The following is a 15,089-nucleotide window of genomic DNA, read 5'->3' as shown; positions in this document are numbered from 1 at the left end:
TTTTCATTTTGCCAGGTGCCAGGTTGCTAGGGATTTTGGTCTTTGATTTTGATAAATGGGCATTGGCAACACTGCTTGCTGTTGCTAGTAAGTCTTGTTATGTCAAATATCGAATTCTCAAATAGTTTTCTGGCGCGGCCGGCGTATTATTATTGTTGATGCAAAATGTGTACTTTTGCTTATGTTGCATTTTGTATTGCATTATAGGAAGACGGAAAAGATTACGTAATTTTTATGTTCTACTCAAGAACTGCATGTAAGTAAGTTTTATCAACGACATTTTAATAAGGTACGAACCTACTTAACTAAACTAAAACTTATAATTTTCTTTCTTTCAGTTAATTTCAACCTCATTTATATATCTGCTCAATAAACAAAATGGTGGTAACCCTTATGTTATGCGGAGTTCCGTACCATGTAAGTTCCAGCATTTAAAAACATCAACAATATTTATTTCATCGGCACCCTACAACAACACTCAACTCTTTGGTGAATAAAAGCTATTTTATTAAATTAATTAATTTAAACATTTACAGATGAGTTTAGTAGATTTGGCATTCTATTTCAACAAAGTTTTTGATACGGATGAGATTGGTAATTTCAAAGCCAGAGAGGGGTTGACGACGGACAATAAAAGAAATGTGGCTTTAGACTTTTCATCAGGCTTCGACGCTATGTCTGCACAACAAATCCTTAATGGATACAATTTTTTTACTGATGGTATGTTCTATCTTCTACACTATAGGAGTTGTGGCATTAACAATAACAGTATGTTAATGCAACATTATCAAGTAATAAGATATGCATGGGAAACGGTGCTGATCCCTGTACACACCAGCTAATATTGTTATACCTATTTTCTTATCCATAAAATTTATGGAACACATGTCATCATTGCGATGGATGTACCTATGACTACCCCCATTGGGATATAGTCATGAGCTGCCATTTCATGATATTTTTGAATAATTATATATTCAAAAAAATATACAGCGGCATCTATATTTTTTTTGACGAACATGGCCTGGAAAGTGTTCTGCAGTCTACTGTAATAATAACCGTATATACAGGGTGTAATTGAGGGATGATTCAGATCATGATTCTGAGTTGATATCAAGTGGAATTTCCTGTCGCGAAATTCATGAAAATTTTAGTATTTTTTTATTTTTTTTCAAACCCATAGGTATTTAAAGGTAGGTATGTAGGTAGGTATTTTAAGCTGCATAGAACCCAAATTTAAAATAAATAAATAAAAATGACTAATTATTAAAAATTATTAATGTACAACCACAATAAATAATAACGTACTTACCTACAACTTCAGCTGTGCACAGGTGATAGCCGCACGGGTCAATGGCAACGCGCACCAGTAAAGTACCTATTTCTTTCTCTATCACCTGCAGCGTGAAAATATATACATATAATGCTTCTCTCTCACTCTAGTCGTCGGCTCGACTCGGTCGCGTCGCGGCCGACGGCCTTTGACGCAACTGGGCACCCTCAGTCCTGTTGTCTTAAACGTTGTACCGGGTGAGAGCCTTCAGCGCTCCCCGTTTGTCCGGCCAAGTAGTTAATGCCATCTGCGGCAAATCTACAATAAGTCACGTCAAAAAAAGCCGTGATCGATTGTCGACTATGATGATGGATCATAGACTATTTACTGCGCAACAGTATGGAAGAATGTTGATGTTTTATAAATTGATTTGATTTGAGCATGGTGTTGTGTTTGTAAGTGCGTGTGATACCTACCTACCGCGAAGGAGACGCAATGTTGCATACCTACGTAACGTGACATGTTCTAGGGTACCTAGGTACCGAATGAGTAACAATTAAGTTAAGGTAAGAGTAGTGTTTTAATCAGTTAGGTACATTTTAATAACTTGTAGGTAGCTACCGTGCGTGAAAAATCGTGGCAGTAGGTCATCTACTTCAACAAACTCAACAACTTTTAAACGTTGTACCACTAAGCTTATAATTTAAATATAAGAGAACGAAAACTCCTACCTAGGTATCACGCACGTGTAACGTAGCCGCGCGTAGGTAGGTCTAGCGACTGTTTCGCGTTGTTCGATTTACATTGCGGCGCAGTAAAAACTCAAAATCATAAATAAACATTTGCGACGAGAAAAACACCCACCATCGGTTTTAGTACCATCAAATAGACGTTCCACGTTGTTTTTTTTTTTTCGTTACGATGTCACTAACATCCTGTATATATTTTTTCATTTTTGTACCCAAACGTATGATCGGTCGATTGACCATAAGCAGTTATTAACAACCATATATTGCAGGAAGACACTACAAACTTAGTGCAAGAGTCGTCATTGATCCTATGGCTACAAGGAATACTGAAACTCGTTTGGAGTGTTATCGGAGACCTGGAGAGATGGAGAGCCCTAATGACGAAAGAGCCCTCGCCCGCAGCAAGAAGGATGTTACTGGCTCTCCTAAACATGATATTGAACTAGATGTAAGTATCATTACTTCTATATCATAGGCAACCTGTGGGTTGTGAGGTGCTCGACCAACCTCAGCAACCCTAGTTTCAGGGTTACTATTGAGCCACCATAGGCCCCTGACATGACTCATAGTTATATGAGTCGGGGGCCTTTGGGGGGTAGTTGTTAAACTCCATACATCAGTAAGTAGTAACCGGGACAAATGGCTTAACGTGCCTGTATTAATGTAAAACTTGTTTCTGTATTTACTGCACAACAATATCAAATATGTAAATAAATTAATGTAAATTACAAACCCAAAATCAAATGAAACAATTTTTTTATTTGAGACTTTTCAGGCGGAACTTACAATGCTGCAAGATCAGCTTCAGAAACTCAAAAAAGAAAGGAAAATTTTAAAAACCAAAAAAAAGTTGAAGAAGGAGTTGGAAAAGGTAAGCAGATTGTATTTTCTTTCCCGAAGTAAAAAACCAAGCAAAAAAAAAGCATTTTTTTAAACTCGGTCACGGATTTTACAACTCACCAACATTTTAACTGGAACTCCAACTTGACTTGTACTTTAGACTTGTAGCTTCAACCATAGAACGGCAACTCTCTGCTCCGCATCAGCGGCTGAGATAGGTTAACATCACTCCCCCCCGGTCATAGTTTAGTCGTCACTCGTCAATCATATATGAGCGTCAGACGTCATGTACACAGATGCTCGTGTACAACAACGTCAAACGAGGTGTTTTGTATGAAGTGGCCGGCGTGTGCTTCAACTATAAAATACATAATTTTATAGTATAATACATTATACAGGGTGTTAGTGACATCGTAACGAATACTCAGAGGGATGATTCAGACCACGATTCTGAGTTAATATCAAGTGGAATTTTCCGTCGCAAAATTCATGTTATTTTTTTAGTTTTTTTAAATTATTTTCAATTCTATACTTTTGCGATGGAAAATTCCACTTGATATTAACTCAGAATAATCAGCTGAATCATCCCTCTCAGTATTCGTTACGATGTCACTTACACCCCATGCAAGTACATACAGTAGCCATACAAGTAGGTATGGGTGTTAGTGACACTGTAACGAATACTGAAGGGGATGATTCAGACCATGATTCTGAGTCGATATCAAGTGGAATTTCCTGTCGGAGAAGTCATGAAAATTTTAGAGCTTACATACATACATAAACTCACGCCCGTTATCCCTAATGGGGTGGGCAGAGCCACAAGTAATCAAAGACAACTTGCAGTCACTGTTGATACGATGTCGTAAGCTGGATATGATATATTTTAGAGCTTATTTAAATTATTTTCCGTTCCATACTTTTGCGACGGAAAATTCCACTTGACATCAACTCAGAATTATGGCCTGAATCATCCCTCAAAGTTTTCGTTACGATGTCACTAACACCCTGTATTTTTCAAAATTTAAAATAGCGGCTAAAATTTAGTTTGTGGTTGCCGAAATTGGCGCCAATATTATGTAATGTTTTCTTCTATCGTGTGGGTTGTGAGGTGGAATACCAACCTCATCAATCCTGGAGTCAGGGTTACTATTGATTTATATAGTATTTATTATTTTTAACGTTGTAAACAGAAACGTAAGGATGAATTAGAATTGAAAGCGATAAAAGTGAACTCTGACGAAGCTCCAGAATCATCCACTTCAAAGCGAAAACCGCTTTGGGAGGCTGGAGAAAGCCGCCGCTCAAGGTATAATTCAAAATCTCTTAACCAATAGAAAAAATCATAAACAATACAATCAAATAAGGCGACCTGTTGCTAAGGTTGCAATTTCTCCTAGGCAACTTTGGGGTATACTGGTTAACGTACCCTATTCGCCTATTCATAATGGACCATTAAAAGGTCTAAATGCGAAAAATTAAGTACGTAAATCTCAAGTTCAAAGAAAAATAACGAAAACATAACAGCAATCAATGAAATCTTAAATAATAATACAAACCTAGAAATATCGTAGCCGTAATACTCTGCTGCTGCTCAGATATGAGCAGCTTGCCAAATCTGCGCATGACTCGTAGCGCACTATTCGTAAATGCCGACTGTCCTATTCATCACCACCACCACCTATCACGTTGGTCTAACAGAAAGCTCGGTGAGGTGTGCGTACTTAGTTCATCTTGCGATGGATACATCTGACTACCCCAATTGTGATAATTATAATCGTAAGTTTATGTTATGTTGACTGTCCGATTCAGCTCAAGTATTCGTTCCAAGGATAAAATATACAATTTATTTCCTAAACAGGTCAAGGAAAAGACGTAAAACGTCTTCTACCAGTCCACCTAGTTCAAATAAGAAGTCGAAAAAAAGAAAGACTAGTCCCATTTCCAAACCAAAGACGCCTGAATTAACTCATAAAGATACTACTAGACGATCTCTTTCCAAAAATTGTAGTAAAAGCTGCTCAACGGGTTGTCGATGCAAATCCTGTTCTAAACGAAAGTCTTCTTCGTCAAGTTCACCCTCTGATTCTTCTCGAAAACGGTCCCCTAGAAGGTCCCGTATCCTGCGCTCCCCATTGCACAAATCTTCCCGCGAGGCTCCTCGCTCGCGAACTCCGCGAAAGTCGCCTTATAGACAAGACTCTTCTCAAAAGTCCACTTACAAGCAACCTTTTCGCTCTCCATCGCGAAAGTCCTCTTACAGACGCATCTCTCCTCACTCCCGAACTCCTCTACAAAAGTCTCCTTACAGACGGGTCTTTCCTCCGTCCCGATCTCCACGAAAGTCGCCTTACAGACGGGTCTCTCCTCCCTCCCGGTCTCCTCCACGAAAGTCGCCTTACAGACGGGTCTCTCCTCGCTCCCGGTCTCCTCCACAAAAGTCTTTTTACAGACGGGTCTCTCCTCCCTCCCGGTCTCCTCCACGAAAGTCTCCTTACAGACGGGTCTCTCCTCCCTCCCGATCTCCTCCACGAAAGTCTCCTTACAGACGAGTCTCTCCTCGCTCCCGATCTCCTCCACAAAAGTCTCCTTACAGACGGGTCTCGCCTCGCTCCCCATCTCCGCCACGAAAGTCTCCTTACAGAAGGGTCTCGCCTCGCTCCCGATCTCCTCCACGAAAGTCTCCTTACAGACGGGTCTCTCCTCGCTCCCGATCTCCTTCACGAAAGCCTCCTTACAGACGGATCTCCACTCGTCAGTCGCCCCTACGTTATTCGCCTTCACGAAGATCCCCTGATCGACGCAAGTCTCCGAAAACATCCCCATTACATAAATCTGTTCGTCATTACACTCCGCCGCGCAAATCCTCATCACGCAACCGGTCCCCTCGCCCTTATTCTCCTAATTATAATTTCAGGCGTTTTTTGCGTGCGAGTGTATCACCTTACAGCCGCCGTAGATCTCCTAGAGGTCCTAGTTCCCCTCAGCGCATATCCACTTACAAAAGCTGTTCCCCACGTAGATCTCTAGAAGACACACTCCCCAGAAAATCACATTTAAAACACCGATCCCCTTCACCCTACTCCGCTTATAAATTCGAATCTACGTTCCGTTCTTCAAGACGCTGCTCCCCTATAGATACGTCTCCATACGGTCGATATTCTCCTACAAGATCTTTCGACCGATCTCGTTATTCACCGTCGGATAGAATTTACGGCGAGTATAACGGAAGACCAGCTCAGTGGTATGATTTTTTATTATAATTTGGATATTATAGTTAAAGATGTGACGTTTGTTGGAAAAGAACTAAGGCTGAACGGAAATCTTTCCACATTATTCCATTTGCCTAACCAGTCATGGTCGATCGAAGCACTTAACTGTCAAAAAATATCTATTTGCCCTGGACCAGGCAAGAATTCTACTCCGCTTCAGTTACGTCTTTTGTCGACTATTCATTATTATAACATTCCAGGAGATTGAAAAGTCCTTACAGCTCTAACAATGAAGTGGTGTACGTAAACAGAGACGGAATTGATTATGATGTACCTTCAACGTCTAAAGTCCACTATGAACCATCAGATAAATATGATGACCAGACACAAGCATTTGATGGTAAACCTGGTGCAAGGATAATAGAATTAGGTGATAATCATTTAAATGGTGCTGATGCGAAGTCTTGGAGAGAAGTTGACGAGGTAGTTGAAAATGCCGACTTGGAAGATGAGGTAAGTTTATTTCATATTTTTGATACAGATTCGATTAATTTGTACATCAACTTTTACTGAGAAACGGTATGGAATTTTAATGGTTTTAAAAAAAATGATCTGGTTTATGGGCTTGTATGTTCAACATAAATATTTAATCAAATGTCTAGATCTATGTTTGTTGTATTACTATTGAGATGATTTCATTTTTAAACCTTTTTAACTTACACAAATAAATGTTTCAATAGAAATCAAATTCGTCCAATGATGTTAATGATTCGTCGCCAGACGTAGAACGAATCAACCTAATTATATCTATGAATGTCGTAAAAAATACAAACTCTGCTAAAACAAATGTTGCGTCACCCAAAGATAATAACAGCGAAAACTTTGAAGATAAAGAAACTGAAAATAATACCATTAATGAAGCCGAATCTCGTAACGAACAAAACTCTGAAGAAGTTAAGACTGAAAAAATAGACTGCGATGATCAAACCCAAAACGAAACGGAAACTTCTAACAGTGTTACTATTAAAAAAGAAAGTATTGAAGAAAATACGACTACTATCAAAAAAGAAAACGTAAACAACATAAGTGAAATTATAGACATTTGTTCCAATTCAGAAGATGAAGCGCCCGACATAGTAAACAAAGTAAATTCCGCTCCGGTTAATATTGTAAAAGAGGCAAATCAATACCAGAATAAACCATTCGATAAAAAAGTGCATACTAGTCCAAAATTTGTTATGCCAATCATAAAACTGCTTAAACAAATGAAAGAATGTACAAAAAATATTGATGAAAATATAAAGAAAAATTTAATATATGTGGTTAAGTTGAAACTAAGGGACCGGCTCAAAGAAATAATGAAAGACGTAAATGTATACATATCTTCACAAGCAATTTGCAAGTTATATAGAAGTCAATATTCTTTAGCACAAGACAAGGAATTCATTGCCCATACGTTGAAAGATATAGAAAGTGGCATGTATAACAACTTGCTTATCCGCTTAAAGGAACAGAAATCAACAAAACCGAAAGGTACATTTCATTTTTATTACCTAGCTAGTAGTTAGTTCCTTTCTATTACAATGTTTACGACAGACGATGCTTCAATTTTAAGTTCTGTGTTGATGATTCTATTTTATCTGAACTGTTTAACTTAGTTCGGAGATCGAAAATACAAATATTTATTGCACACAACATAAGCGGAAGCGTAGAATAAGGAATAATACTTTGATGGAAAGCAAGCGTTCGGGGAAAGCATCGAGCACATGGAACACTAAGAAATGACAAGTACCGGGCCGTTTTTAGTTCAGTGCTAAAGCGCTGAAGAGAAGTTTCCTTTCTTATCGCTCTGTGTTGTGACACCAGATTAAGTTTACAAATATTTTACTGAATCTATTTCATTTCTAGCACCAATTCCTAAACCACCAAAAATAGGTTCAGGTTTGAAACAAATAATCGAGTATCTAAAGGATTTAGGGAAAGAAAACGTGAATGGAGTAAATGATGTTTCAACGACGGAAATGATAGAATGTCAGAAGAGTAATACTACTGAATTGGTAGAAGATAATGTAGATAACATTCTGCAGAACAAAACAGACGATGATGTGGTGTTTTTGGAGAACAAATGTGACGTTATTGAGATCTCGGACAGTGAAGGTTTGTTAAAGCTCTATCTCAAAATGTACCTTGGTCGAAAAATCCTTTCGATTCAGATCTTCGATAATGTTGGTAAATTTATATGCTCTAATGCTTCAATCATATATATATACTGGTAGATGAACTGTTTGCTGCCTAAAAACTTGTACCGTTAAACAGCAATGCGCCTTGTTTCTTTCTTTATCGCGCGCCGCGTTTCCATAGTTCTATCAGTTACTTAAGATTTAAATTCGATTAAACGGTACATTTTTGTTGTTTTCCATAGATGAACGTGAGAATACAGTTCCGTTGAACACTGAGAATACCATACCTTTGAAGGGGCAGTGTTTAAACGAGCAAACCGACGTAAGCATGTTTTTGATCTTTTACTTTTCAAGTTTTCTGCTCTTTTGTTAGCCGTATTTATTTTTCCTTTAGGCCGGGTTTCCACCTTTCCACGGACGCGGAGATGGGCGGAGAAGAGCGGAGATGTGCGGATTTGACCAATCACAGCGTTCGAGAGAGCGAAAAGCGAAGACACTCTCTCCCTCGCGGTGATTGGTCGATGCCTGCACATCTCCGCTCCTCTCCGCCCAGCTCCACGTCAACGGAAACGCAGCCTTACACTCTCTTAATTTGCGAGCATCTAGTTATAGACGTTGAATCGGGAAAACCTTTTGCGAATTGTTATTTTTTTAATTTTAGTAACGTGAATCGCACTGTTACATAATAGTAACATTAGTAAGATTTTGGAATCCTCAGAGAAATTGTAGGCGAGAGTTTTCAACCGCACGCGTTCCCCTCAGCCGAAGTACATAAACGATAGGTTCATGTATGCCTTTATGATGAGATGTTGATTTTTTCTTACGAGTGTGTTCTCTGAAGTGGCAGCAAAGTACACTGTTCTTAATTTAAATATCTTCTCTTCCAGCAAAATATGGAGGATGGGGATAAAACCGTTAAAATTAAAATTGAGGATGTCGGAGCGAGCAGAAATGTAGAACTGTCCAAACGTAATTATTTTTCTACCGCAATTTTTGCAGAAGAGTACAAAATTTTGCGTAACTTTATCGTAGACGAAACTAACGAAGTCAGACGTAAATTCATAGACACATCAAAAAGTGTTATAGAAAAACGAGTCGTGAATTTGTTACATTTCAAATATAATACTTTCAGTGATTTTAAGAAGTATTACAGAAAGTTGTATCCAGTAGAGACTGTTATTACTCTGGCATCAGTTATTATGGGATCTATTTAGCTAAATCATAAACTTTTTATAAAGCATCAAATGTAATATAATATTTTAATAAACCATTATTTAGTCGATTAAACCAGTATTATCAAATCTCTAGTTTATTGTATGTTGCATTTATAAGTAGTTGTAGACAATGGTGCCGATTCCGGCAGACCGAACTCAATTTTATTTTAATATGCCAGGTTTAAAAATAGTGGCATCCTTCACTTGCGACGAGTGCAAGACAGAGTTGAAGCTAGTTTTGGACAAACTAAATTGAGATTAAGTTAGTTGTCTGCCGGAAACAGCACCAAAATTTAACGACACAAGACCCCGCAAAAACTCACAATGGAGTGCACATTAACATGAAATAATGAATTTAAAAAGTAAACAGTATCAAGTACAACAGGTTAAAAATGCGACGTATTTGCTGTAATGTGTCGTTAAAGGGGTTTGGAGTATGCGTCATTTAATGCTTAGCTTGAGAATGATTGTTTCTATTTTTCTTTTCTTTGTTACATTCAATAATAGTACTTAGTATTGCGCATGTATCTTCCACTACTTGTTGTAATGCATGTCAAGTAAACTGTAAAATAGTTATTGAATAACTTTCACACTCTAAGGCATAATATTGAAAGCGATACTGTTATTCTAGGTAAAGACCATGAAAAATCCTCATTGGACACAGATAACTCCTTCAAGAGCAAAACTGCTACTAATGTAAAACATAGCGGAAATTATAATAACAAATCAAAGAAAATAATAACCAATGACAAAATTCAGAATAAAAAGTTAGCTTTAAGAGAAAATAATATAAGAATTGACAATATACAGGGTGGTATTAAAAAAAACGAAACGAGTCATGTCGAACGTACCAAAGATACTAATAATTGTAAAAGTACAAACGTAACAGAACCAAAAACAAACGTTTTAGTGACCAATGTTGATTCTACGGAGATCAAAGTAGAAAGTCTTCTATACTTTGATGAAGTTATACAAGGTTATTCAAACCTTAATGACCAAGTAAAACTTGAACCGGTTTATGAGAAAAACACATCCAGACTAGCTGATAAATCCCTAAGTTTGGTTCCTAGTAACAACACGAATTACATTAAAACGGTAGATGGAAGTCATATCCGCAGCGCTAATGTTTTAGAAGCAGAAGATGAACATACCGTTAAATCTGAGTTGTCAGATGAAAACCAACAGAAATCCGCAGAACCTTCGAATAATCAAGAAAATGGAAAAGCTAATGATGATAAAAACACAGACAATGAGTCTGAATCTGTGAAAGTAGAGAGTGCGGACACAGACGAATGTATAGAAAGCATTGAAAACTTCATAGCTCTGATCACCAAGACTATAACCATATCCTAAATGTATTATATTGAATGGCCTTCGCATATTACCAGACTCAATAGCTTTGGGCCTTAAGACCATGTAGTTATAATGATCTAAAATTTTGCTGTATAAGTATATAATGTAAAAGGGCTGCTGGGCTGGTCCTCAAATGCATTTCACTAGATTATTCCATATTACATAAGGTAAAAAATATATTGTGTAAGAAGTTAGTAGAGCTGGTGCAACGCCATAGCGACAAATGAAATGGCGACAAGACTCGAAAATGTTTTTTAGAGACCGTCCTATTTTTGATACATCTCTTGTAGATGAATTTAGAGTGAACGGTAATATTAGTTGTAAAATATTTCGTATAGGTGCTATTTATAGAATTTTGTAAAAGCATGCATTGCGCCAATAAATGCTTTGATCAATTGTGGTCCAACACCGTAGTATTAATCCTTATTGCAAGTACAAAGATGTGATTGTTGAACAAAAAGTGTTCGCGCGCGTATGCACCGTAAGCACGCTATAGCATGTTGACAGACTGATGTGGTTCGACCCTAAAGGGGCTTATCATTAAATAAAACCATAATATAGGATACCTATTCAGTTTTATTTTACTACCCTCCTCAACATTCAATAATCCAAACACGAAATCTTCATATTTCTTACTACCTTCATATTTATTTCTTTCTCACCGTAACACTGGGAGTTAGCGTCAAATGTGAATTTGATGGTAACTCCCACAATAAGCAGGTCCAAAACGATACATAAAAATACGGTTAAAATAAGATAAAAGATTATCCTTAACATTTGTAATAATGAGACAAAAAACCATGGTATAAGAAAACGATGACCGAACAAACAGAAAGTTATGCTCTGTGATTTTGCACAATACAAGTACAAGCACAAGAGTCATGGTCTTTGCATGGAAGTCACAAAGATCTTTGCAGTTTCTTGCTTCAAGAAAAAAAAATTATAAAAAATTGAAAAATCCAGTCTTGCCAACCCTGTATTGAATGACAGGCTTAAAAAGCTGCTAGGCCAGAGCCGTTAAAGCCTTTCCAAAAAAATATTGATCTGATGTCTCTGATGATGTACTTGCGCTGCGCGAAGTTTATTTTTATGGAGTATATGGATGGAAGGATTTCTAAAGTAAAATAATTAACTCGTAAAAATATAGTACAAGTGGCGTAAGAATGTTACAACAATTTTAATTACTTCGGTTTGTGTTTTTAATCTAGGAATACTTCAAATAATGCATACCATAACTTTGACGGGTTTACCTGACGATGTAAGGATTTTATCTTTTATTTACTCTTAATTTGTTTATAAATAATGTGCATTTTTATTATATTTGTAGACTTGTGAATTTTTTATACTTTACCTTACGACGATCAATAATAAAAACATAACCTCAAATTCACAGATAGTGCTTAACCAGTTGGTGTATATATTGAAACACCTCTTTAAAAACGAAGAAATATATACGTTTTGGATCAAAGAAATGGCGGATATACGGGGTACTGGTTTAAAATATACTACAATCGAGTTTCATGCCCGCGACCACGCTTATAGGGCTGCAAGGTGTTTGGATGGGTTTGTGTTTAAATCTGGAGACGCTAAGTATCCATTATCGGCTCGCGTGAATGATGAAAGGGCTTACACTCGCAAAAGGTCTCCTAGCCCGTACGAGTACAGATCAAGAGAGAGGGAATATAACAGGTTTGATGAGAGGCCTGGTTACTCACGGGAACATTTACGAAGTCCTGTTGGCCACGAGTCCTCTAACGTCAATGTAAGTAGCTGTCACAATATTCATATTTGGCTAAACTTGCACCATTTCTTGATACACACACAGCATTTTCCTAGCCTACTGAAACAAAAGACAGTTTGCTGCTGATCATCCCGAGAATGTCTCCAACATGTTGGCATCTCCCAGTAACATTGCCTGGAAAAGATCTCTTTTAGTTACGGTCCTTGATTTGTAACAAAAACTTTTGAAGTTTGTAAATTTTCATTGGCATTCACTACTCAGAATTATACCTACCAGAATTTATAAGGTTCTAGTTTGTCTTCTTACATCAAAAGTGTTCCAGTGGATTTCCATTCTTATGGTACACTAAACCTAGAAAGCATGAATTACAGCAACAAAATGACTATTGTAGATTACATACATTAACCATCACAGGCCATCAAAGTAAATCTACGAAAACTCACATCAAAAGAATTATGAGAGACTTTCCAGGTTACTTTCCTCAAAAACAATATACATGGTGCTGTAAAGATTTTCCTTCGTTTAAATAAATAACCTTCTAATTTCATGGATAACAGACATATGCATTTTTTATCTTTGTTTTTGGGTACAAATGATGTTCACAGGTACAAGACATCTTCCCATTATTACTATATACTACCCATTATTATTCAGATCGAAATAAAAAGAATCAATATAGGTAGCAACAATTATTTTTATTTATGCTTCTGCCATTACATTGTATTTTTGTATAATTATGTACTCGAGCAATAAGAAAATTTGTAATTATCATGTAAAATGTTTTTTTGGGGAGCGTAAGCTGGAAAATTCCTCATAGAACCAATAGAAGTTTCAAAAATATATTTCTTATATGGTTTGGTGGTAGAGGTATCTAAAAATTATATATTTATGTAACTGTATTTCAGTTGGAAATTGAGTTGCTCAGGAAACAGAGATTAATCATAGAAGAGGAAAGAAGACTCCTACTTGAAAGGAAGAAGTTGGAGCTTGTTAAGGTATGCATGTCTTAATAATTCCCTCTAAATATTCGAATATTCACTGTCCTGTTACACAACAATATGTCTCTACACTTTCTCAAACATGATTCTCTTCAAGTTATAAAACTGCTTTAAAAATGGATACAACTGATAAAATCCCAAATCTCACAGGAAGAAAATGAAGAAAAGTTTCATATTTTACATACATTCGGTTTCACAGGAGTTTGGCCACAGTGCCATAAAAGAATTAAAGTTATTGGAAGATACTCGGGACAGGCGTTATAGGCCGTTACGCCCAGAACGTTTGGAGCGCCCGCAACGTTTGGAACGCGCGCAACATTTGGAGCGCCCGCAACGTTTGGAACGCCCGCAACGTTTGGAACGCCCGCAACGATTGGAACGCCCGCAACGATTGGAACGCCCGCAACGATTGGAACGTCGAGAACGCCCCGAGCGTATGGAACGACCGGTACGGCCTGGGTACAGACCCCAAAGGGCCAGTCCGCCGCGACCCAGGCGCCCTCCACCTCGGCACACAAACAACGAGACTGCAAAACTGCCGCTATTTGCTCTACCATGCAAAATTTTACTTGGTGAAATGAAGGAAATCATGGAGAAACTTGGAACCAAAGAGGAACTCTTTCTCCTCGATAAACTCGTGAGGTCAACGATCAGAAAGAGGCTTGCCGTAGCCTTGGAAGGCAAACCTATTATATCTGGACCTAAGATTGCGGCACTCTACAGAGAAAAATTTCCAGAACCAAGGGACGAAGAACTTATCAAGAGACTTTTGAAGGACCTCCGCGCTTGTCATTTGCCTGCGAAAAATACTGTAACAGAAGACGCAAAAGAAAGTTGTACTACAGGAAAAGAAGATAAGGATCAAGAAAATAATGGATTAAAAGAAAAACAAACATCAGGTACATGAAAGTACAGGGTTCATTATGACAGATATTTGGGGAACAACCAGTTATTTATTACGCACATCCGTTGCATCTGCTAACATTCACAGGAGTACAAATCTCGTATGTAGTAAATTAGTAGTTTAAAATATCAGTTATATTATAATTATGCTCATATTCTATGGATGACAATCTAAAGCCAAAAATATGGCGGGTAAACAAAAAAAAATACGGAAAACTAAACACTATTTTGTAAAGGCAATTTCGACGCGGAATTTTCAAATACATCAATTTGACGATACACTTTCGAGGCAGTCTCCTTTTAACCGTCTCTTCGAAATATAATTTTGCCTTTTAACCCCTGACCTGATGCCGCAGTGACTAATTTTAGGTTGTTTCAACAGATGCCGTTACCGTGAAGATAGAGATCAAAGAAGAGCATCCTGGGTGGGTGAAGCAGGAACTAGAAAACTCCAGAGATGGGGAAACTGATGGAGACCAATCCTTGGATAAGAAAGTGGAATATGCTGCATCCTTAGATTCCAGTGAAGTTGCTTTAGCTATACATGATAAGAATGACGAAGATTGGATCAAAGGCGAACACGGATGGGACGATGTTAATACTGAGGTAAATATTACGGATGCCTTTGT

General features: G+C 37.6%; 1 protein-coding gene across 8 annotated transcripts in view; it reads left to right on the top strand.

The window, feature by feature from the left end:
• The first annotated feature begins 97 nt into the window (after positions 1-97).
• The window catches only part of LOC126378028 (E3 ubiquitin-protein ligase RBBP6-like), a 16,092-nt gene continuing 1,100 nt past the window's right edge, over positions 98-15,089 (top strand). For 2 of the 8 annotated variants that reach the window (XM_050026094.1, XM_050026093.1), the window contains exons 1-8: positions 100-256; positions 339-417; positions 537-720; positions 2,292-2,470; positions 2,789-2,893; positions 13,465-13,554; positions 13,757-14,456; positions 14,843-15,066. In XM_050026094.1, the coding sequence (XP_049882051.1) occupies positions 379-417; positions 537-720; positions 2,292-2,470; positions 2,789-2,893; positions 13,465-13,554; positions 13,757-14,456; positions 14,843-15,066 (1,521 nt within the window). In that variant the 5' untranslated portion in view covers positions 100-256; positions 339-378. Of the gene's footprint in view, positions 257-338; positions 490-536; positions 721-2,291; positions 2,471-2,788; positions 2,894-4,052; positions 4,169-4,720; positions 6,104-6,331; positions 6,585-6,811; positions 7,605-7,979; positions 8,229-8,493; positions 8,574-9,138; positions 9,221-10,096; positions 11,384-11,846; positions 12,077-12,211; positions 12,581-13,464; positions 13,555-13,756; positions 14,457-14,842; positions 15,067-15,089 lie in introns of those variants that run through there. The other 6 variants (XM_050026091.1, XM_050026090.1, XM_050026092.1 and 3 more) reach the window with 6 other exon arrangements.

The sequence above is a fragment of the Pectinophora gossypiella genome, chromosome 25, assembly GCF_024362695.1.
Source record: "Pectinophora gossypiella chromosome 25, ilPecGoss1.1, whole genome shotgun sequence".
Taxonomy (NCBI): Eukaryota; Metazoa; Arthropoda; class Insecta; order Lepidoptera; family Gelechiidae; genus Pectinophora; species Pectinophora gossypiella.
The sequence above is the reverse complement of the archived record's forward strand: the minus strand, read 5'-3'. Positions and strand labels throughout refer to the sequence as shown.